Below are 25,184 nucleotides of genomic sequence, written 5' to 3' on the forward strand. Positions count from 1 at the left end.
TTGTTAAATTTTTTGCCAGTGTAAGTAACATGTCACTTTGTTCATTACCTCAGTGCAACTTCATGTCTATGTAACATTTCAAAATTAATCCCATTGGCATTGTTCGAATAATCGATAACCTTAAAATATTATCCAGTGCTGGTCTCGATAATATTAACTCAAATTGTTTTAAAAAACACAAGTGTATATTCTTTCATTATACTGTCAAAAATATTCACCCAGTCGCTATATGTCGGTGTCCTCTCAGACGATCCGAAACTTGGAAAGGTGGTTCTGTTGCACAAAGGAGGTGATAAACATTCCCCTAACAACTCTAGATCAATTTCACTCACTAGCATACTATGCTTCACTCACTAGCATACTACATTTATTCTGACCTAGTTAATATTTTGAAGTCTAACATGTTTTTCACCAGGGCTCAACATGGATTCCAACAATCATTTTCCTGCGTGACCCAAATTTAATATTTATTAACGACTTGCACTCTGTTCTGATAAAGGGTCCCAGATAGACTGCGTATTTTTATATTTCTCGAAGGCGTTCGATAAAGTCTCACACCGAGTTGCTTTTGTTGAAAGTAAATAACCTTCGCACTGATGCTAACGTTATGGCTTGGATCCAGTGCTTTCTTACTAACCGATTCCAGTCTGTTACCGGCAATAGCTATACATCTCCGCTCGCGTCAGTGTCCTCCGGCATGCCTCAGGGTTCTGTACTAGGCCCACTTCTGTTTTTAATCTTTATTAATGACCTGCCGAATAAGATTTCTTCCTCAATCAACCTTTTTGCAGGTGATTGTTTCATTCACCGTGAAATTAATAATGATTCCGATTTTATCAATCTCCAGACAGACATTAAGGTTATTCTTCATCGGTGTGAAACTTGGCATACGGAGCTTAACACAACTAAGTGCAAAGTAATGAGAGTGTCTCGTAATCATTCAGTTTCTCCCTGCTACTGTCTTAACAATGTTCCTTTACTTTCTGTATCGTCTTACAAGTACCTGGGCGCACACATAACATCGGATCTTTCCTGGAAAATACATATTGGATACGTTATTAGTAATGGTAATCGCATGCTTGGCTATTTAAAACGTAATTTTCTTTAGCTCCCTCCTCTTGTACGCTCAAAGCTTGAATACGCGTCGTCTATCTGGGACCCGAGCCTTTTACGTTTAATTAGCCCCCTAGAAGCTGTTCAAAATCGTTCCGCTCGTTTTACCCTCAGTAATTATCAACGCACTGCAAGTGTCACCTCTATGAAATTTAACTTATCTTTGCCTAGTCTTGCCTCGCGCCGAAAGGTAACCCGTTTGTGTCTGTCTCTTTCATAAAGTATTTCACACTAACTCCTACCTCAGTCAACGTCTCCTCACACCACCTTTCTATGTTTCATCCCGCCTGGATCATCCTCATAAAGTAGGTGTACCACCTATGTAGCACGAACACATTTCAACAATCTTTCATTCCCCAAATTTCTTTGGATTGGAACCGCCTTCCTACCTCCATCTCCATAATCCAGGCGGATGATTTGTTTCAAACTGCGGTTTCTAATTTTTTTTGTACATAACTAATATGTGAAATGCCTTTAAGTTATTAATGGTATATTTTTTCTTGTTGAATACAACCCACTCCCCTCTGTAATACCGTTGGCGCTGAGGGTATTGAAATAAATAAATAAATAAATAAATAAATAGTTCCGTGCCAAAGAAAAACGTCTGTTTTATCAAGTGGGACTCTTTTCGCACCCACGTTCAAGACTTCGAAACACTCCCCTGGCAGAAAGGATTGTCCAGGCAGTAAAGAAAGGTAAAGCGGTCTACGAAGTGAAAGAGGACATGCCGACTCCAGGCTTACATCTCGTGAACCTATGGCACGCGAGACTCCAAGCTCGCAAGAAGTAAAGGAAACGCAAGACTTTAAGCAACTAGATTTCTATAAACAAGGTGACGGCTAAGGCAAAACGCTACGCCAACGAGGTCTGTCGAACAAAGTGGAGAACATTATGCAACTCGTTTAACGAGAAGACGGGACTACCCAGGGACAGGCGGGCATACTGCGGCCTCGCGGGCAAGAAGTCCAAGGCACAAAATTCAGGCAGCAACATTGCCTAGAAACACAAAATAAAAACAGAACAACTTGCCGATCAAGCAGAAACTCTCTTCTTTCCCCAGCAGTATCCACCCCCAGAGGACGAAATCTATCAGCCACTTCAAGTTGAAGAGCCCGCACTCGAGAACGCACCATTCACCATGGGCGAGCTACTTGAGGCACTGACGGCAGCCAAGATCAACTCGGCCCCAGGACCCGATCAAGTCACGATCGTGGCACTGAGAACCTTGCCTAAAGAACAACTTGAAGAACTCCTCGAAAGTTACAACGACATCTGGGACGGCGAAGAAATCCCGGCTGAGTGGAAGAGATCAACGGTCGTCCCGATCCTCAAGCCCGGAAAGCCACTCAACACTCTACAGAATCTCAGGCCTATTTTGCTAACATCGAACTTGTGCAAAGTTCTCGAAAAGATGGTTCAAACGAGACCTTCGTGGATCCTCAAGACTCGAGGTGACGTGCATCCGATGCAAACGGGCTTTAGACCTGAGATAAAATAGTAAGGATGCAGGCGAGCTGGTGAATGTTAACCATGTTGAATAAACCTGAGATTGGGGCAGAAATTAACATAAAAGTCAAAGGAACAAAAAGGGACAGGACGACGTCTCAACATCGTCCTGTCCTTTTCGGTTCCTTTGACTTTTATGTTCATTTCTGCTTTAGACCTGGGACGTCCACCCAGGACAGCCTAGCAATGGTACATCGTGACGTGTACGAGAACCCTCAGTTCAAGAGACAACCTAGAACTATAGTTGCCTTAGAGCAGTAGTTCTCAACCATCGATGTTTCGCGGGCCCCTTGTGGATTGGCGGAGATGATGGAGGACGCTGTTCGAGGTGAGGGGAGGGAAAAGGTATAGGTTGAATATAATAATGATTTAATAAAATGATAGAATTAAGGGCTAGTGTGAAGTAGACTTTTCTTATTGATATACACGCAAGAAAGCATGCCCGAAAACTGAAACATTTCTTCTCGACCTGAGAAACGACAACTTTTATTGCCGGGCTTGACTGATGGAACAAGTCTTCGCGGACCCCTAGAATGCCTTCGCGGACCCCAAATGGTCCACGGACCCCTATTTGAGAACCACTGCCTTAGACATCAAGAAGGCATTCGACAGTATTCATCACAAGACGGTAATTGAAGCAGCAAAAAGACGTGGAATCCGAGGCAACATGTTAAACTTTATGAAGTCGTTTTTCAAGGAGCGAACGTATAAAATAGTTATTGGTGAAAACAGAAGCCTTTGGCAGCACAACAACACTGGCACCTCCAGGGTGCTGTGATATCCCCAGCACTGTTCAACATGGCTATGGCTGACCTAGCGAGCGCGTTGGATGTCATTCCTAAAATCAACTTTACTATATACGCGGACGACGTTACACTCTGGACCGTCAAATGGATTGCCGGGAACCAAAAAGCAGCAATGCAAAAATCCCTGGATGTAACACAGGCCTTTGCGAGACATCATGCCTCCATCTCTCACCTAAAAAGACCTCCTTTATGATTGTCACAAAACACAAAATCACACGTTTCGACAAACCAATTCAACTTAAAATCGATGGAACCCCCATCCTAAAGGCACTCAACCCCAAGATCTTAGGCGTCACCTTTGAGCAATATGAAAAAGCTGCGACCTGGATGAAGCAAACAAAAACCCAATGGTCGGATGGATTGAACCTACTCCGAAAGCTTACAACGAAGGCCTGGAAAGGACAGGCAGATCTACTAAAAAGATTACATTGAGCACTCCTCGTTTCGAAGACGGTGTACGGCCTCAGCTACCTCCGACTTAATAGAGTGCAAGGTGAGACCCTTAATTTACTCAACAGTAGCGCCATGAGAGCCATCAAGGGTCTTCCAAAATTCACTCCTATCGCCAAGCTGGAGAACGCTGCCCAAGTCAACAAGGTCCGAAAAATTGCCGACGAAATGATGCTGGGGCAGCTCAAAAGGCTGTCTAGCTCGGACCACAGTAGAGTCATGTTGCAGAAATTAGAAAAGACCACAAAAACTATTGCAGAACATCCGCCACCCCCATGGGAAACAGAGGATGTCTCTACAAGTAGGCCGATCTCCCAAAACCAAAGAAAAGACCACAAGAGGAGGCGGCAGCACCAGAGTGAAGAATACCTAAAGAAGATTGAACAACTCGGAGGTGATAGCGATGTCTTCTATACCGACGCGGCCAGCAATGAGGTTGAACGCACACGCATCGCATGGAGCTCACCCACCCGCAGCAAAACATGCGGGAAACATACAAAACGAGCAGCTCGAAGACGGCAGAGCTGTTGTAAATAGTACAAGCCATCATGAAAGTCACAGACAATCCCCAAACAACCAAGCGTAATTATTTACACATACTCGCAAGAAGCACTCTGAGAATACAACTGATGACGCTCGCAGAATGACATCGCGCTCCAAATACGAAGCGTTGTTAAGAAATCAAAACCCGACGTCATCGTCGTTATAGACTGGATTCTGGGCTACGAAGGCATCCCGAGAAACGAAAGGGCGAACGAGGCCGCGAGGGCGCAGCTAAACGCATGTACCCTGCCCCTCACAAGGCCAGAATCCCCTCATCGCACCTCAAGAACAAGACGAAAGGCCCGACATACCATCTGACCCAGACGAGAGAAAAAGAGAGGCGCGGCTTGCCCGAAAACTCAGACTCATCTCACTTCTTCCCCCTAATTCTTATCCGATCCCTCCGGAATACGACCGGTGGGAAAAGGTGAGTACCAGGCGGATCCAAACAAACACGGCCATCACGCCCGTCTGGCAGGCCAGATTACATAAGCCTACAGACTTCAATGACCCCGGCATTGACCCCAATTGCGAATACTGCGGAGTCCCGGCGACATGTTTCCACCTCGTGTGGGACTGCGCAGAAAGTTCGCGGTATTGCGAAGCAGCGTGGAAGAAGCTTCCCCCACAGGCAAGAAGACCCACAACATATGAAGAGTGGACCCTTCCGGACCTCGCAAACCAGCACAGGAAGCAGATCCTCGACTCCCTGTTAGACTTTCTCCGTCTTTCAGGGGTGGCGAGGCAAGTATGACTACCTTTCCCCTTTCTATTCCCCTCCACGTCACTCCAGATGATGCTACTCAAGAGGATGTGACGAATCCCCTCTGTACGTATAATAAATACGTTTCGTATATATATACTTGTTAACCCCACAGCCCGGTGTTTACTAACACAGCACAACAAAGAAATCGAAGCTCGCCTAGCACGGTTTGGCCACGAGCGCTTCTATCTGACCAATGCTTTGGTCGCACGAGGAGCGCGCGAGGATCAGAGAAATCGTCATCTTCGATTTCTCTGATCAAAAAGAAAGAAGGCCAGAGGACACACACAGGAATAAATAGCGAATACATGGCGCGTTCTTGTCTTCTTTGTGACTGTATTTTTCGCGATGCTTTTTCTAGTATGCGGTAAAATTTAAATATAAGTGATATAAAGTTAGAAACATTCATTCGTTTGTTAATTTTATGGGCTAATTAACAGTGAATGTCTTAAAATAATCTAAATATCTTATATAGCAATTATTCAAGGACAACCTAAATTCAATAATGTTCGAGTGAGAAAATCAGCTCCACCAAGGTTGTTTCATGCTAAAAGTATAATATAAATGAATTGAATTTGAATTATGCGAATGTTATACGCGGGTCATGGGACTTGTTTAGACGATTTGATTCGCAAAACAAATAAAACAAACTCGCAAAACTCGCCAGGAATATAGGCCTAGCTGATGTGAAATCAGGGCAACCAATTAATTTATGAACATATATTTATAATGTGTGAGATAGCGTATATGACAAGAGATTGGTTCTTTACAGTCATAATAAAGCATAAGTTTAGTAGTGTACATATCACGTTCGTCTGAAATGTTTACATAAACAAGGCAAATTTTGTTACATGAAACTAGAAAGGAGATGCGACGAGTAAGAGTTTAGCGACAAAAGATTGCCTCAGCTGTTGGGGCAACATCGTGTTGTTGTTTATTCGGTATTTTATCTGAGAGGAAAAATAATAAATAAATAATAAAGAAAGAAACAAGTGGAACCTTCTTCAAAATTTATCAAGAGAGTTACCAAGATCGCAATAACATCAAACAATCTGAAAAGGCAATTCAGAATAGCTGTTTTGCATGATACCCACCTTTCCAGGATAAGTCTGAGCAGCATGTGGAAAGAGTATCCCTCATGGCCGCGGGCGTAAGCTAGCAATATTGGTAAGCCATCCTTACAGAGAGGTTGCTGGTCAGAATAACCTGAAATATGCCGCTCAAATGAAGGCGTACTTCGATAAATCACTTTGGAAACGTAATTTAATTGCGATTATGTGTACTTCGCCCTAGAGGTAATCAATTAAAATAAAACAATTAATAGCGCCTTAAAAGTAATTCAATTACATTTATAATTTATTTTAGAAAGTGATACATTGCATATATTTACTTGAAGAGCAAGCCGAGTTAAATGATGTTGATATGATAACATTTTTACGTAGTGATAGGAATTGGTTTTTTTTTTCTTGGGATTTATTGTACAGTTTACATTGTCACACTTTTTTATTTCACCTATTTTTTAATACTATTATATCGGAGATTAGTTCTGAGTGCAATAAAAATGAGGTATTTTAATAGTGTACACTTCTACCAGAATATCAGTGTCCTCTCTATCATCTGGTTCAAAGTAGTCGTTTAGTTGTGTAGGCACTGAATAAATTTACAAGATGCTTAAACTCCCGTCCTTTATGAAAATGGCTCAGAGGAGTCGTGGTCAGATATGCAGTGTGCCTATCACAATCAAATTATCCTGATTCTTTCTCTTCATCCCCACAGTGCAATGCTCTCTTGCTTTATGTGGGGCACCTTCTGTGCCTCTCTGCAGGTGCTGTGTCTGACAGTTTGTTCAGCTATTCGTCCACGGTTTGCGCTCTGGAGCAGTATAAGCGCTTTTAATGTAGCACATGTTTGCAGAAGGGCAATAAAGGAGGCGTCTAGTATATCTTCGCCAGTGAGTATAAAGAAGAGGCGCCAGGGTGACAAAATTATAAAAAATAAATGCGATCGTAGTTAAAATTTTGCAGTCACTGACACTGTGCAGTAGTCCAAATACAATTACAAATACCTTTCGCCAAAATTAATAAATTACAATTACACATTAATCGATAATGCAATTAAATAGGTGTAGTTTACTTATCACCCTAGTATAAGTTAATTATTACAAGAAAAGTTTATAACACAGTCACTCAATAATATTTTAAAATACTTCGTTTATGTGCCTTAGTTTCATACGCAACACCATCTTGTAACAAATTAATTGGTATTTTACTATACTTTGTGAGGAGGGCGGGCACGGACCCAATATTGCCCATTCACTTCGCACCAGATGCAGTCATCATGCCAAGAAAATCTATACAACTATATAAAATATAAATAGAACTTTATGTTTTTAATTATTTGTATTAACATTAAAACAGTGTTATTTTATTCCGTCTTTTTGTGAGTTTATATATGTTTTTGTTTTTGGAAATCTACTTCTTAGTTTAATTATGGTCCAAGAAGACCAAAAGACAAGGAAGCCAAAGCAGAGCGAAATCTCTAGGGGGGGGGGGGGGGGGGCGAATAAAAAGAAACGGAAGGACGTCGGGGACTAAGATGGCGATAGATGCGTTTTGACATTTCTTTGGAACGTTACATAATTTGGCGCAGCCGACAGGATTCAGAACATGTGGGTACAATATGTTGCTGCTGAGAACCTAGACCGAGTGGTTTTTAACCGATATCAAGTTCAAGATGAACCAGACGTGGAGCTGCCAAAGCATGTCACATCTCCGGAGCTCATCAGGCTCATCTTCCAGAAAGGTACCATTTCTTCGGAGGAGTTGATGGAAAAGGGGTCAGTCAAGATCAACATACAGATGGCTGTCTTTCACAAGCTTGTGTTGCCGCGAGTGGCGACTCCAGCGCCTACGGTCCCACAAGCGCCTCCGGCTTCTGATATGGCAGCAGTGCTCCAAGCGATTTATGCTCAACAGCAGCAAATGGCACAAACAAGTATAATTATGCAAAGCTTGATGTCAACGCTCAGTGTAGAAAATAAAAGGTCCAGATACGAGGGGATAAAGCCATACATCTTCGACGGGAAGTCAAATAGTCCGGAATGACGAAAATAATCCCTGGAGAAGAGGAACAAGAGGGACAAAGAACGAACACAAATCTCCAAACACAGCTAGGTGACTGGTGCGCGACCAGGCTCCGCGGACCTCATTTCACTCGTCTGCAGCGCACTTCGCGGATGCTCAAGTGTCCGAGTTCACATCCGCCATCGACAGTGAGAACTAAAAAAAAAAAAAAAACGAATAAAAAAGGGTTAGCAGTCTAGCCCTAAGACCCAAATCGAGACTGTGTTTCTAAGTTCTCGAAGTTTGCCACATATCCAGATTTCAGTCAATGGACAACAAATACAGGCTCTTGAAGATACGGAAGATTCCATTTCTATCATAAAGAAAGAAAAGGTCGCACCAAGCCATATGTTTAAAGGAAGGCAAGTCTTTGTTTGGAGCTACGATGGCCACAGAAGACAGCACTCCGAGTGGTTGAACGTGACAGTCACGTTTTAGACTCACCCAGCAGACACCCAAGCCTTGGCAATTGACGGAGTGGAGCACGATTTTCTTTTGTAACGCCCAGACATGAAACAACTCAAAGTGAATTTTTATTGGAACGACACTGTTTCTGTTGGCCCACCACCTGGATGCTCGACAGACTCGGAAGGTATCCCAACCTCTCTTCGCAACATCAAGTCGACTGGCAGGGTGTCTTGAACCTATCCAGAACTGGTGTGTGTAGGGGGATATTCACAGTGTACTTCCAAGTTTTAAGTGCCGTACGAGCTTCAAGAAAGAACTGTGGTGAAGAAAAAACCTTACAACCTGACGCGAGAAAAGAAAACCTGGCTAAAACAAGAGCTGCAGATCCTGGTGGATTCTGACACCATACGGCCTTCTATTCCTCCATTGGCATTTCCTATCACCAACGCTTCAAAAGAAGATGGATCATTTCGCCCTTGCACGGATTATCGAGCAACGAACCAACAGACATCACTCATTTCTTTTCCAACGCCTCGCATTCACAGTATAATTGATGAAACATGAGGATGCAAGTACTTCTCTAGGATCGATATGTGTAAAGGGTTCTAGAAGGTGCCTCTTCGAGAGGACACCGACGAGTTTACAGCGTTTATAACACCATTCAACATCTATGAGTATAATCGTCAGCTCTTTGAATGGAAAGATTCACCCAGCTAGTTCCAAAAGATAATGAACGACGTCCTCCAGCCTTATCTTGGAAGATTGTGCCATGTCTATGTTGATGATATCATCATATACTCAAAGACAGAGAGCGAACACGAAGAGCAATCGGCGCAAGTTTTGGGTGCACTTTGTGAGGCCAACCTCAAGGTCAACTTTAAGAAAAGTGAAATTTTCGAAAGCAAACTTGTATTTCTAGGCAGAGGTCTGGACGAAGCAACAAAATTATGAAACAAGAATCAGTTGCCCGTATTTCCGAGCTTACCAAGCCCTACGACGTGCACTCACTCCGCGTGTTTTTCGACCTTGTATCACCTTTCAATTCGTTCATCCTGGACTATGCTACGAAAGGCCGCTACCTGACCAAGTTCGACTGGACCCAGGACTGCGAAGAGGTGTATCAAGACCTTGTCAGCAAGCATCCTCTTATCCGACCCTGTGCTGCACTTGCCAGATTTCAACATACCGTTCGAGTTCAATACAGATGCTTCACACTACGCAACAGGTGCAGTGCTCTACCAACGTGACATTAAGAAACCGGCTTCCCAACAGCTACATGTCGTGGGATACCGCAGTTCAACTTTCACGAAGACTGAAGTGAACTACGCCACCACAAAGAAAGAAGCCCTGGCGGTGCTGAAGGCGGTTAGATATTTTCGTTCCTACCTGGAAGGTTCAAAATTCAAACTCTTTACTGATCATGAAGCATTCACCAGTCCAATCAAAATGACTGAGCCAAAGGGAAAATAGCTCGCTGGATCAATGAGCTGCAGAAGTTTTATATTGAAGTAAGTCATCCTCCAGGTGCTTCCTTAAAAGACGCCGTCGCGATATCACGACTTCTGCTAACGTCCTCTGTAACGTCCACCCGAAATAGTGAATTCGTCAAAACTCTGGGAAAAAACAAAACAGCTAGAACTTGACACAAAAGGAAAGTCTTATGTTCCATTCACAATGGTTTTTCATATTCTAGAATTGTACCACACAAGCCTAGAGTCAGGTGGTCATGACGGGTTCTGGCGGACGTATATGAAGCTGACCAAACGGTTCACGTGGCCTTACAGGAAAGATGACACAAGACTCTGCATCAAGTCCTGCCACGAGTGCCCAATGTACAAAGTTAAATACAGACAACCTACAGATCAAATTACGCGACCTCAACACGCCAAGACACCTTTTGAAGTGCTTCACCTTGACTTTGCAGAGATAAAAAAACAAAGAGCGAAGGTGTGAAGGACGCGCAAGAATTTCTACTGTGTATCGACGAGTGCACTCGAATGGTGGCAGCAAAATCTGCCAGGGAAGACGCTGACAGCGTGATCTCTTTGGTGAACAGAGAAGTGTATCACATCGTAAAGGTTGTCGTTGCGGACAATGGACCAGCCTTTCGCAGCCGCAAACTAAAAGGATGGGCAGAAGACCGCGGGATAGCCCTGTGGTTCACGGCACCTTACCGTCCCTCGGTAAATGGGCTGGCGGAGCGCGCCATCCGAGACATCAAACAATGTATGAACATGTACTCCAACTTTCCAGGTGGCTGGAAATGTTCGCTTGAGGCTGGTGTAGCATATCATAATTCGTCCTACACGGCAGGGTTGGGATGCAGTCCTTTCTTCGTGATCTCGGGAAAAGCTCCGCTGCTGCCTGCTGACAGCCTGCTTGGGATTGAAAGGGCGAAAAGATACATAGGAACGCAGAAAGACCGATGCTCAGCAGGAAAACTATCGGTACCAGATGAAACGGCATTTCGATAAGCGTCACAATACTGAGCATCGAAAGCTACGGGTGGGTGACTTTGTCTTGGTCTCGAAAGGCCTGCCAAAATCTGCTTCACAGTTCAAGGTGCCTTACAAAGTTACCAAAACCACAGTGCAACAAGGGCTTCTCACACCGGTGTGATACACTGGACCGAACAACACAGTAGAAATAGCGACGATTACCAATATCTTTAAATATCATTCCAGGAGAAATGAATTCACAAACCGCGTTAAGCGAAGAAGACAAAAAAAGGAAGACAAAGCAGCGCGAAATTTCTAGAGGGGGGGGGGGGGGGCGATAAAACATGAAAGCCGCATCCAACTCCCAGTAACGCCGAATTAGAGCGCAGCTGTTGAGGAGGTGGATGGAAGGGTTCTGAGGGATAGGTGACTCCTTGAGGTAACGTGACCTCGGGGGGGGGGGGGGGGGGGGTCACGTGACTTGGGGGGTAACGTGACCTGGGGGGGTCACGTGATCTGGGGGGTCACGTGACCTGGGTTACGCCGACGGCGACGCCGACGCCACTCAAGCCGGAAACGGGCGCCTGAGAGCTGCGCCCTAAAAGAAAGAGAAGAACGTCGGGGATTAAGATGGCAATAGATACGTTTTGACTTTTCTTTGGAATGTTACAATAGTCAAACGAAATAAGTTAGTAATACCTCCGCGTATCGATCATTTAATAATTTTACAGACGAGTATTTGATGTTCTGCGATTATTTCAAAGCCTTTTGTTGCATATACCATCTTGAATGCGATGCATTTTAATCAAGGACCTAGCTTGATTTCCTATTTTTGCAAAGGTGATGGAAGATGCATTTTTAGCTATTAGTATTTGAGCAGTAAGAAGATTCTTCCCAGATAAGCATCGATGAAAGAGATGTAAGCACTTTGGGAATAATGATTTTCTGTAACTCCTAAAGCGCAGTTTCCACATATTTCGCCCCATTAACCAAGATCAGTTTCCATTATTTAAGGAAGGTTTCAAGCGATCTCTTTTTGAGACAAAATAACATAAGGTGCACTCACCATATCCATCTTTCACAACAAACTCGTCGTTGAGTTTTTTTCTAAAAAAAATAAAGACTATAAATTCCGGTGTGCGAAAAATAGAAAAATAATCAAAACGTTTTTTTTTTTTTGCTTACTTTGTTACGAGGCAGATAATATCAGAATGGGCCTTGTCGCTAAAATAATCAGCCAGTGTAGATATTACTCCATCCGGCCGAAGAGAGGGTTCTTTATATGGGCTTAACCTTGATTTTAGTTCATCCTGGTCCGCCTAAACGTTGTTAATAGAAATTCGTATTTTAGATGCCTGCATACATTTTTTACAGCATTATCTAGAAACAACAAATTATGGTCAAACATATCACTTACAAACTACTATATACATAATCCGCTTTTTTTGTCTAAATTTTAATGTTTGTTTTCATAAATAGTATCTTTTGCAGTTTAACATTTCACTCACGTAGCAGTCTTGAGCAATACGCTCTATGAACCCAGCCTCTTGGTGCGACAAAATATTATGTTGATGCATTGGTTAGACTCATTGAGAAAACGCTATTTTAGACTATTAAAAACAATGATTTTTTTGCTTGTTTGCTGTCAGCTAGTGACGATGAAATGAGATGAATACTTTTACGAGCATTTCGACGTACTTAATAAAATAATAAGAGCAAATCACAAGAAATGGGATATTTCTACGTGTCTGTCGTTGCTCTGTTTTTACGCATTGCATTAATTTCTTCAAAAAATATATTAGCTCATCAAATGTACCTTTGTTATTAAAACCTTAGAGCAGGAAGGGACAGTTTTAACGACACTTAGATTTCATTCATTCATTTACATTTACTCCTTCATTCATTTCTTTATTGCTTTGTGCGCATGAACAGCTGATGCCTTGGTAATGACGCACAGTGAGAATGCCAATTAGACAAACTTAAATGCTAAAACTTAGTTAAAAATTAATTTTTTCGTGCACAAACTGCCAGCCACAGCGGACGACAAATATTGCAAAAAAACAAAACAAAACAAAACAACTAATTCGCAAAGTCTTTAACATTAGTTTAGTCACAAAACTTTCAAGTTAGTGCAGTTTCGTGGCCAACACCCACGGCAAGTTTTATGTTGCAGATACAACGATCCCATACCTGTTTTTAAAAGGTTTCGTCCTTCTCGTAAGCAAATCAGTGCTAGAGCATTTCGAGTTTTTCCGTCAAGAAACCGAAACACAATGCTTGAGACGCTCAGGAAATCACGTGCAAAAGAAACTTCCGCTGGTGACGTGTAGAAACGTCACCAAATCTACGGTGCAAAGTGAAAACCGCCAGCGTAATTTTACCGTCAACCTCGGCACGCGGCAGGCGCTTGTTTTTGCAGCGCCATTTGGTAAAAACAAATTCTTGGAGGACAGTTAAGCTTCGCTTAAGAGTGGAACGCGATAGTCTTAACTGGCCCCGTTCACGTCACCTTCTCATTAGGGGTGCAAGCGTAGCTCACGAAGTCTAGTCAATAGGGTGTCTCGCTCGGAACCGAGCCGTGGTGGGTTCAAATTTTTCTTTAAGGTAAATTAAATGAATTACTTCTTAAAGTGAAATCATTCGAGATCTGCGGTAGCAATAAAATCGCATTATATGTTATGCTTTAATCACATTAATTCCGCGCGTGACGTCACGTGCCACGTGAGCGTTGTGGGTTGTTCGAAATTCCAGCTAGAGGTATGTGATTGTGACGTCATAACTGTGGTGTCTGGAGACCCGGAATGGAACGACCACACTTGAGCACAGCTGCCACGAGACTCTATCTTTAATCTTTTTGGTAAAGAAGATGAAGTAGAAAGGAAAAGGACAAAAGAAGACGAAGTGACCGGAAAGTAATTAGCTAGAAGATACAACATTTTCCCCCCTCCCATTTTAAGAAAGTAACTAAAAGACAAAGCCTAAAGAAAGTAATTAAAGGGGTAAAAATAAAGAGGAAGTATAAGAGAAAGATTCACAGAGAAAATCGAAAATAAATCAAAGAGAAATAGAAATGTTCATATACAAAGTCCAAAAGTTATTCATCTTGAGACATAGTCCCCAAACCGCACAGGCGGTCGTCGTTCCCGCCGTGGTCGATCTGGCCACGGCACATCTCCCGCTGGACCTGGTGGAGGTACCGATAGAGGTCGGTTCCCAGTTGGCGATGACGGCTGAGAAGCTGACCTGGTCAGTTGTCCGTATGGCGTTGGGGAACCAGCTGATGTCCGTGGCGTCTGCTGGTCATGCTGGCTCCGCCAGCCCAATGGTGCAGACGGTGGTTGCCACTGGTGATGGTCAGCTGACCTTTGACTAAACTTCCCTGTTGGTACCGGGTTTCTGAGGTCCAAACCAGAGGAAGCCGGTCCTGGAACTGCCGCTAGCTTAGAGGCATTCCATATTCTGCCATCTTCCAGCCGAAATGTCCAGCGGCCCACACGCTCGACAATCCGGGAGGGACTGCTAAAGGCAGAGGATCCTTTCGGAACAGATCCGGGCTTCTTCACTCGGACCAGCTGTCCGACCTTGAACTTCGGTGTTCTAGCTGCTCGCCTTCTGTCGGTGTAGGCTTTGGTCTTGTCTTGTTGTTGTCGAACACGTCGACGAAGTCGCTGCACTTCCTCGAAAGGGTTACGAAGAAACTCTGACGATGAGAGTCCTAGAATGTTCAATCGCGTTCGGGGTTTGCGACCATGAAGTAGCAGAGCAGGAGATAGCCCTGTTGTCGTATGAGGTGTGCATCTGTATATGCCCAGGTAATCAACTACAGCAGATTTTATCTGCCGTTTCTCCCTCGATGCACACTGGATGAAACCCTTGAGTGTTCTATTAAAACGCTCAATTTGCCCGTTGGCTTGCGGGTAGTAGACCGAAATCAGATGATGTTTGACTCCACGAGAACCTAAGAAGTCTTTGAATTGTAGAGAAATGAATTGGGGACCGTTGTCGGCCACTAGGCTCTCTGGTAAACCTTCTCTGGAGAATACCAGATGCAAAAATTCTGTTACCCTTGAGGTGGTGACATCTGCACAAAACTGTACTTCTGGCCACTTCGAAAAATAATCAACCAGGGTTATGGCGTAGCGGCATGATGGTTCGGCACGCTCAAAAGGGCCCACGATGTCAATTCCTACCTTCGACCACGGTCGCTCAGGGAAAGGTACTGGTTGAAGCGGAGTGGAAAAGGTCTTTGCACTTTTGTCGGCCGCTTGGCAGATGTCACAAGCATGAATGACGTTCTCCACTTGAGCGTTCATTTTCGGCCACCAGTAGAGCTCTCGGAGCCTCGTACGGGTTTTGACGATCCCGGTGTGCCCCTCGTGCGCCTTGGCGATGAGAATGCCCTGCAGCTCTTGAGGGATCACGAACCGCTCATCCCTTAAAAGAATGCCATCATCCACGGCGAGGTCATCTTTAAGGTCATAGAAAGGGATGAGTTCGGAAGACAAGTTCCGTCTTGAAGGCCACGCAGATGTGACGTATGTCATGGCAGCAGACAAGACCGAGTCATTGGCCGTAGCTTCTTGTAGTTGCAGCTTGGTGATGCATTCGTTCTGCAATGCAATGAAGGAAATTATTTCCTCGTCAAATTTGGTACCGCCTTCATCCTCAGGCTGAGGGAGGCGCGAAAGCGCGTCGGCGACCTGATTTTCCGCTCCGCGTTGAAACTCGACTTGAAAGTTGTAGCAGAGGAGACGGGTCGACCATCTCGTAATTCGGAGGGGTCGATGGCCTGTACCCCGTGTTGCTAGCAGCGTCATTAAGGCTTGATGGTCCGTCCGAAGGGTGAAACGGCGGCCCCACAGGTAGTTGTGCCAACGCTCACATGCCCACAGGCATGCCAATGCTTCTCTTTCACCCACCGAATACTTTCTCTCCGCTGCTGTTAGTGTGCGAGAGGCGAAAGCGATGGTCTGAACTTCATTTCCATTGCGCTGCTGGAGCACGGCACCGAGCCCGTATCCAGACGCATCGGTGGATACGATTGTGGGAAAACTTCGCATCCTTCTAGAATCGTTGCCATCATCTGCTGGAAGGTAGCTGGAGCAGAAGCGAGACCAAAACAAACTCTCTTGAAACGGAATAAGCCTTCGTGCGTTATAAACGCGGTTAAGTCTCGGCTGTCAGGGTGTAGTGTGACTTGATGGTAAGCTGACGCCAAGTCCAATTTAGAGAAACGTCTCGCGCCGTGCAGCGCATTAAGAAGCTCCTCAACATGAGGAAGAGGGTAACTGTCAATAACGACAGCCTTATTAGCTTCACGAAGGTCCACACACATCCGAATTGATCCATCTTTCTTCTGGACCACAACAATGGGTGACACCCATTCTGAGGCACTTATGCGCTCAATAACTCCCGCTGCCTCAAGGCGTTTGATTTCTTCAGTCACAGGCTTCCGCGCCATCAATGGAATGCGACGCATTTTATGCTGCACGGGCTGCACTGATTTTCGGATCTTCACCTTGTGAGTGTAGTCCTTCACGTGACCCAGCTCGGGAGAGAAGAGGTGGCTGTATTCCTTCAAGGACGTTGGAAGGCCCGGTAATGCTAGTGGGAGTCTCGCCATGTTCTCACGACCTGGAGGATCAACTTGCGTCAGAAGTCCATGGGACGTAGCTGCAGATTCCTGGGGTTGAAGACAGGACATCCACGCAGCTTTGATGGAGTCCGACGACACATCTCGCTCTGAGGCCCGTGAAGGTACAGTTGTAGGCAGTGTCGTCCGCTCGTTTTGATGTTCAGGAGCTCCTGTCGAGCTGTGACCCGAAGATGATGGGTCAAGAGGTACGGCACTCTCAGAGCTCTGTTCGGAGGCTTCTGTTAAGTCCTCAGTTTCCGTATAGAGACAGCTCATTGTTGATCCTTGAATCTGAAGATTCAGGGCTTTTACGGCATCCATTCCCAACAACGACGTGCCGGTATTCGCTACATAAAACATAATCCTGGCTGAACGCTCCTTGAACGTGACTGTTGCGTTGAACGCTCCCAGGACTTCAATACGTTGCCGGGAGTAGTTGAGGAGAGTTACCGGCGGTGGAATAATCTTTGCGTCATTTCTGAAATACTTTTGAAAGACTTCCTTTTCGACGATGGACACTGACGAGCCGGTATCCAAGAGGAACGTAAGGGGTCTACCGTAGACACTTACGTTAATGTAAATTCCCATCCGGGAAGTCGTAGCTACATGGCAAACCTGTGCCTCGTCATCCTCTTCGTCGGAAAAGATTTCGTGGATTCGCACGTGACTTTGACGGTGGACAGGTCGGTGCCTGCTGCGGCACACGCGCTGGAAGTGTCCGATACGGCCGCAACCGTTGCAAGTCTTTCCTCGTGCTGGACACGTAACGTAGCTCTGACAGCGGTCCACCCCGAATCCACAATTTGCACATGATCGACCGTCGCGATAGGTTTCGCGCCGCTTAGGTGTTTGGGCTTGAAATGCTCGCCGCGGCTGTCCGAACGCAATGGATGGAGTCGATTGCTGGTCGTTGTACCTTGGAGCGCGATAGCCAGGTCTATTTTTGGCAAAAGGGACGCACTCACGTGACTCTTGCTGAAATTGCGAGCTGTACCGGTCGCCGTGACGCGGTGGAAAGTTCTGCCCCACTAATTGACGGGAGGACGAAGCTCCACGTGAAGGTCGGTAGTCGACGGTCTCGGTGGCGTGCGTGACGTTGCATGCGAGTTGCTTTTCTGTAGTCACGGTTATCTCTTTGGCTTCGGCCTTGACTCTTTCGATGTTCAGGACGATTTTCACTACTTGCTCGAAGGGAAGGGTGCTATCCAGGAGCAGCCGTTCTCGAATTGTAGTCGATAGCACTCCAGCCGTGAACTGTTCCCGAATGTTTTCGTCCTGTTCAGACCCGAAGTTGGCCGGAACTGCCATGTCTCGAAGCGCGGTCAGGTAATCAGACAAGGACTCTCCAGGCTGTTGATGGCGCCGACGGAAGCGGTGACGCTCCAGGCTGACGTCGCACGACCTCTTGAAGTGCGCGCTGAGGGCGTCGACAGCTTCTTGGTAGACATTCGTTGTCAGCGGTTCAGAAGTGGCAGCCGCTGACGTCGTTGCAGAAGTGGCTGCCGCTGACGTCGTTGCTGGCGACGGCACAGCGACAGCGCGGGAAGAAGGCAGGTTGTCAAAGACCCGCTGACCCTCTATTCCCAGACAGTGGCGGAGCATGTATCGGCGGCGTTCCACGGGCAGTGCATGGGCACCAGATGCACCCATGTAACATTCAAACAGCGAAAGCCATCGCTCCCAGGGAATTTCCGGAGTCCCTGGTTTCTCCAAGAAGTCTGGAGGTGGCTTGAGTCCGAATCCCTCCATCCTCGTCGCCAGAAAGGATGTGGTGTCTGGAGACCCGGAATGGAACGACCACACTTGAGCGCAGCTGCCACGAGACTCTATCTTTAATCTTTTTTGGTAAAGAAGATGAAGTAGAAAGGAAAAGGACAGAAGAAGACGAAGTGACCGGAAAGTAATTAGCTAGAAGATACAACAATAACCCTACTGACCAATCAGGATTTTCCCGTCACGCCACGGACGCCGGCTTTCCTGCGGAAGGAGCTCATTAAGGCAATCACGTTAAAAAGACTACTTCCTGCAATAAAATGATGCATATAATGTCTGAAACTGTCGACCTTTTCATCTCAGTAGTTACCTGACTGGTGTACAGAGGGCGCTGACACACGCGGCGCCATAAGTAGGCTTCAATTTGGTTGGTTTAGGTTTCAGCGTGCTTGCGGCTGTTTGTGTGTTTTGTAGTTTTCGTTTAGTTTTGTGATATAAAAATATCCCTTGTTAAACAGAATAATGATACAGTGGTAATGGGCCACCTTGAGAACTACGACGTAGTTACGAGCCTAAATTGTGAACGTTTTTACGAACACCTTCATCTAATCATCTTCTTCGTTCGGCCAGGTTCGGCGGCGAAACGATTGAAATGATGCCGGGAGAGGATTACGAATGTCTAGTGCCGCACGGGACGTACCCGCTCATATTAGTTTCCATAAAAATAAACCAATGAAGAGGCTAATGCATGGAGGCACAGTAAAAAAGTAGGTGGATGACCTGACTAACAATAGGCTGAATCGCAGAAAACAGATGAACTTGCAAGTTTACTACTTATTGTCCGGTTTATGAAGACACCAACGTTTTGTGAAAATTGCCGATAAGGAAACCCCCTGTAATGACGCACTGAATGCAATAAAGAAGCGATATTGTCTCCGTCGGTTTCTTTAAAAAAATTAAATACTGGAGAAATGTTTTGATCGTCCATCCTAGGCCGTGTAAGAAATTGTTTTAAACTATCAGCCCTGCCAAAGTATTCATTCGCAGCATTTCAGAATGTTGTTCTTAGCAAACGTTTTGCTGTACGAATATTTTCTTACAACGTATCGAAAGAATGAGGTAAGGGACAAACCCGTCAAATGAAGTATCACGTTTGTCTCCTTTATACACGGCTTGCACATTACGTCATCCAAAGAGCGCTCTACTATGGCCACCAGAGAGCAGGTGAAGTAGGAGCTTTCCTTTTACCAGGACCTCTTTTGCGTCTTCCAGACTTGCCCAGATATCGCTATTTTCCTCCCAGAAGATTAGAAAAGATCGTCCCGCCACTCAAGGTTCCTACCCCTCCAAAAGCAGCCCCCCTCTCTCACTTTTTCATGGTGACCGAAAGCACGCGATGTGTCGCCAGTGTAAGCCATGTATACTCTGCGAAATAAAATAATTGGCGCAAGAGAATGGACCAGCTCCAGCAAGCTTGGCTCAAGTGAAATTCCATGCACCACTTCATGAATTTGGGTAGACAGATATTTTTTATTATTTTTTTTAACAGATTCATTTTATAGTTTCAGCGACATCGAGAGTAAATTGTACATCGACAGGGCTGCGCTGTAGCGATTTTTATGCAGACGATTTTTTTTTTCGGTGTTCCGTGCCTCAGGCGATTTTGTTAGGCACTCACAACACAATACTGCCAATTAATTGAATTGAATATTTTAAGAAGATTGAAGGAATGCAAACATGGGACCGAGCACTATAAAAATTCACGGGGGCTCTTATGTTATCCCTTAGACGATTTGAAGGCGAAAACCCAAGTGCCGATGCATTAAAGACAAACACATGATTTACTCGCTGAGCCATTCCTCTTAATGTGCTGAGTCATCCTTCTCAATGTTCTGAGTCATCATTATTAATGTGTTGAGTCATCATCTTAATTTGCATAGCCGTCCACTGAGCGGTCCCGTAAACGTTTTCGTACATTTTGTGTCGCCAACGTGTTTTCGCTCAAGGACTTTGAAGGTCGACTGAACGATGAGACATATAAGGATTTCGCCCTTAATAGTTTATTTAAATTATTCAATAAACAGATAAAGCAATCGTTTCAACCGAAAACATTATTCTCCCATATAATCAAAAAACAACTGTTTTGGACGTGTTATGAAGGCAAAGCACCATACTAATAAAAAAAACACATAGTGACGCTTTGTGTTGACCATGTTTGTCTTGTTCTTTGAGATTATAAACGCGTCATCATACATATACCTTGCGCTTCTCGTTGCGCCACTGTCCCTTATGAACATTTGGGCTGTCATAAATAATTGGCCTCTCAACTCTCTTGCGTCTTAGTGTCCTCTACATACTCAAATTGCGCCAGTGCTAACGCTGATTCCTTTCCTCACACGTGTGCGGTACGCCGGCAGTGCAAATAGTCGAAAAGTATTATAAAATCAAGTGCAGAATTTCTGCCAATAAAGATGGAACGGTGTTAGGTATAGTGAAAAAAGGTCTCGGATGATTTATCGCAAAGCAAGGCAAAAATTTGCGGTAAAACGTGACGAAAAACACGGATACAGTGCCTTCGCCAAGGCGCGTAGGGGAGAAAGAAGCGACGAGTTGAGGCCGCCTAATGGCGGCTGTGTCACGTGATTCCAAGATGGCAAGCCCCATGCGACAAAGGGTGAAAAGGTCTCATCTATGAAATAGGGTTGCGCGAATAGTGGTTCGAATCGGATAGCGCTGCGTCGTTCATAGCCTTAACAAGGCAAGGGATCGAAAGCCAAGACGGCCGGTTCTTTCAACAGTACATAAGTTACGGATGACGCTACGCTATTCGATTCGAACCAATATCTGCACACCCTTATTATCAAGGGTATAAAAAGTAGGGATCACTGAAGACAGCTGTTTCTTTTCTTTCACAGAGTGACGTCGCAACGGGACGCACCTGTCGCGCGCCGAGGTCGAAGGTAAAACTACGTAGTCGGTTAAAACTATGCTCCATAGGATGGGTGACGTTTCCTTTACACGTGATTTACTGGGCTTTTCATGAATTGTGTTTCAAGTTTTTGCAGAGAAAAACAAACCTAAGAATATTTTCGCCGCTGCAGTGCTCACATTAACTTTTCCTCCGTTTTAAATACATATATGGGATCGTTGAACCCTTAGGATCAAGCTTACTACGGGTGTTGGCCACCAAATAGCAATAATTAAAATGTTACATAGGAATTATTGGTTGATTAGTTAGCTAACTAGTATGATTTTTGTAATCCCTGGCGTACGCCTTGGCTTGCAGTTTGTTTCCGAATATGTTTCCTTTCACTCCAACAATATATTTTGGGGGATTTTTAAATTTTCGCTTAAACAGCCGTTATGCACTGAGATCACGCGTACGCTCGACCCTGCGAAATAACACATTAAAAAGCTGTTATTCATAAGTAGTAGGTACAACCTTTCTTGATAACGAAACAGTGGTAGTTTTAAAGGAATTAAGAGCCAAGGGTTTTCTACAACATCAATCATGCACTAATTTAGCATCGTTCATCCGTATTTCAAAGTTCCTCATTGATAAAATCTGCCAAAAGAGTTTGCTATCATTTGCCTATTGCACTGTGCCTGCATTCTGAACACATATGTTTAGATCATTTATTAAAATATTGAACTGATTGCTCCCGGTATAAACCCCGGCGGCACACAGGGAAAGAAACATCAGATCAGGAGAACCGTCCAAAGAGCACGAATAATATTTTTGCGATTGAACGATGAATCCAGAAACAATGCATAGCGGAGTACTCATACCGTAAGGTTGCAATTTGTGTATAAGTGACGGATGACTAGCCAAGTAAAAGGCTTTCAAATAATAAAATATACTGTATTTAATCGACCACGCTGAATGACAACAGGCGGGACAAAGGTTAAAAACAACGTTAAATTTATTTCGCTCATCTGTACTCACAGATCTATGTTGTGTATGGCTAAACTTGTCTAAAAATTCAACTTATGTTTAAAGAAAATTTCATAAAAATTTGCGAACAGACATTGCAGAGATACTGGCCTATCATTTTTACAGCATCCTCTGTTTCATTTTTACGAATTTATTTAAAATGGATAACACAGTGAGAGAGTTGCGAAGTTAAGGGGAGTATTCAATTCTATATTGAACCCCATCATGCTCTCTTGCATCTGTGGAATGAATCGTTCGTGCTACAAAAACGACTTGTAGAATATTCTGTAATTCTGTAATATAGCGATGTGAGTACTTACGAGGTATGTGATAGTGTAGCTAATATTAAGAGTGAATTGGAAGTAGTTTTGGAAATCAACCATTGCCTGGAAAATAAATCATATAATTTAAACATTAGAGCATGAATTGATATACCATATCCAGGTAATACCGGATTTTATGTAGTAAATGACAAAACACATTCGCCAGCGGAGCGTTGTGCGTGTGCTGAAAAAAGAAGGCATTCAGGTTCTCACAAACCAAGGTTCATATTGGGACGATTCATGCCGCAACCGAAAAATCCTATCTAAAAGAAAAAAAAAAAGAAGAAGAAGAAAAGCACAGGATGGGATTTATTGAATTCCGTACGCAGTGTGCCCCGCCACCTGCATCGCGAAGCGAAGATCTTTTCAGAACGAATCCGCCCGCACAAGAACGACGTGCGAAATTTCGACAGCGAGCACAGCGCCGTCTCCAAACAGTGTTAGATCCTCCACCATCGGATCTACTCCGCGAAGGCACGCGTGATCGACGCTGAGCCTCATTTTAGGAAAAAGGCTTTTCCTGGAGTCGTAATAAATTCAGCACACTTGATCAAATTGAAGCAGGCATCTCGCCCCCTGCCATCTGTGTGCACCCATGGCCTACAGCACCCGACAAGGACAATAGACCACTTAAAAAAAAATCTCAGCTGTGCATAAAATATTAAAGCCAGAGCTCGCTGCGCTGCAGGCATTTATCTTCTTGTGAGCTTCCGCTAAAACACGGAACTTTAGCGTCCGTAAGGACCTAGTTATTCGCGACTCAAGCAATACGGACGGCCCGTAGCGGGAAAACTGTTAACTATAGCCGACACAGATAGTCGCGCGCTCTCCTCGACTCTGGCGGCTTTTGCGGTGATCTGTAGTCGGCGCTGGCGAACGAAGTTAATTTACGGAATTCCGAAGATTTCTCATTCGTTCCTCGGTATTCATTAGCGGGGTAGAACGGCAGTAGATTGCTTCCTTTCATCGCCTCCGTTCCCAAAAACGGCGAAGCTATATAGCCGGAGGAATTTTCTGTTTCTAATCACTCTCAAAATGACAATTACTTGGTAGCTGATAAATAAATTGTATATAAACTTGTAGAACCGCGGAGTGGAGGTGGTTGATTCTGTGTAGTTGAACTTCAAGCCATTTGACGGAAGGGAACACGGGTGTAACAGTCAAGATGGGTTCAATGGCTGCTTTTCCTGAGTTTGTCTCCAATCGGTCAGCTGGAAGCTTGAAGTATTCAAACCGATCGGCGCGTTCGCTATTTTCTTTGGTGACTTCTCTCATCAAAAAAGTCCCTCAAACACACCGAAACAGTTAGGTCAATTTTGCGAATATATAATTTTGAGAAAGCCCTTCCCAGCTGCCCTCTAGCACTCTGGCCGTTGTATATGATAAGTTAGTAGTTCCTGCCTTTAAAAGGCACGAGGCGAGGTCTGACAAAGTTCGAAGCCACAACAACCCCACGATCACTCGTGCCTGTAAAATTTACACAATGCCTGCGTCGCAGCAGTAATGCGTCTTCATTTTATAGGTTCCCAGGTCACGAAAAATCATCTACCCGTGATTTGCATCAAGACCTTTCGGAGTTCAGTTTGATGCAGTGATGGTCTGGATGAATCCCCGGTGATGAGAGCGGAGACTCAGACCTCCCGTCAGTCGGCGTCTGCGTACTGCTGGCTAGAACCGTTTTTCCGAGTTGAAGTTAAAGAGCTCGACACCAGTGCCGAGCGCTGACGCTACATGGTGTCCAATGCAGGCTCGAAGTGCGTGCCCAAGATATGGCGGCCATGAAGAATCGGCGCAACAATTATACTGGGAGCGTGTATTTTGAAAAGTGTCTATTACGCTTAAGTGCTTCTCGATAGTTATGGTAAATGAGAACGTTCCTAATAATCAGCAATGTTTGACTTTATTGCGAAAGTGAGGTTCCGAACCGCATGTTTTATTAATGTTTTACTGTTTCCTAACTTTGTTGTGTGATATGGATCAGCAGCCCGTGCATACATGCTGTGCGTTGACCGTGCCACCAATATTTCTGCAGCAAATCTAAGAAGATTAGTCATTTATAAAATAAGGAATTTTTAAATAAAATATTTACCATCTGCGTGACGTATGATAACCAGCCTTTCACTTGATCTTGATTCTCAGCACCGACGGATTCATCAAGGATGTAATTCAGGGTGAGGGTTACTACATCTGAAAAATCTAAGACATGTGCGTTTTTTTAAATGATTTATTACATTATTTGATATATGTTCACAAATCACGAACCAAACACATATAGAAACGCGACACTAGTGGTAACCAGTGCAGTTTTATTAAATCTAATTATAATGCACAAACTACTTAGGTAATGATACAGGGCCGTGAAATCCTCGAAAGCGTCTTAGTGGTTCGAAAACCGGATCACACAGCGCAAATCACAAATTTCCTTATCTC

General features: G+C 44.5%; 1 protein-coding gene across 1 annotated transcript in view; it reads right to left on the reverse strand.

Moving 5' to 3' along the window:
- The window catches only part of LOC115333095, a 46,476-nt gene that overhangs the window by 15,642 nt on the left and 5,650 nt on the right, over positions 1–25,184 (reverse strand). Inside the window, exons 2-6 of the mRNA XM_040219832.1 lie at positions 24,844–24,941; positions 22,752–22,817; positions 12,335–12,468; positions 12,216–12,256; positions 6,276–6,387 (exon numbers count right to left, since the gene is read on the reverse strand). Coding sequence (XP_040075766.1) covers positions 6,276–6,387; positions 12,216–12,256; positions 12,335–12,468; positions 22,752–22,817; positions 24,844–24,941 — 451 coding nt within the window. The remainder of the gene's footprint in view (positions 1–6,275; positions 6,388–12,215; positions 12,257–12,334; positions 12,469–22,751; positions 22,818–24,843; positions 24,942–25,184) is intronic.

The sequence above is a fragment of the Ixodes scapularis genome, unplaced genomic scaffold, assembly GCF_016920785.2.
Source record: "Ixodes scapularis isolate PalLabHiFi unplaced genomic scaffold, ASM1692078v2 PGA_scaffold11__112_contigs__length_91849675, whole genome shotgun sequence".
In the NCBI taxonomy this organism is placed as follows: Eukaryota; Metazoa; Arthropoda; class Arachnida; order Ixodida; family Ixodidae; genus Ixodes; species Ixodes scapularis.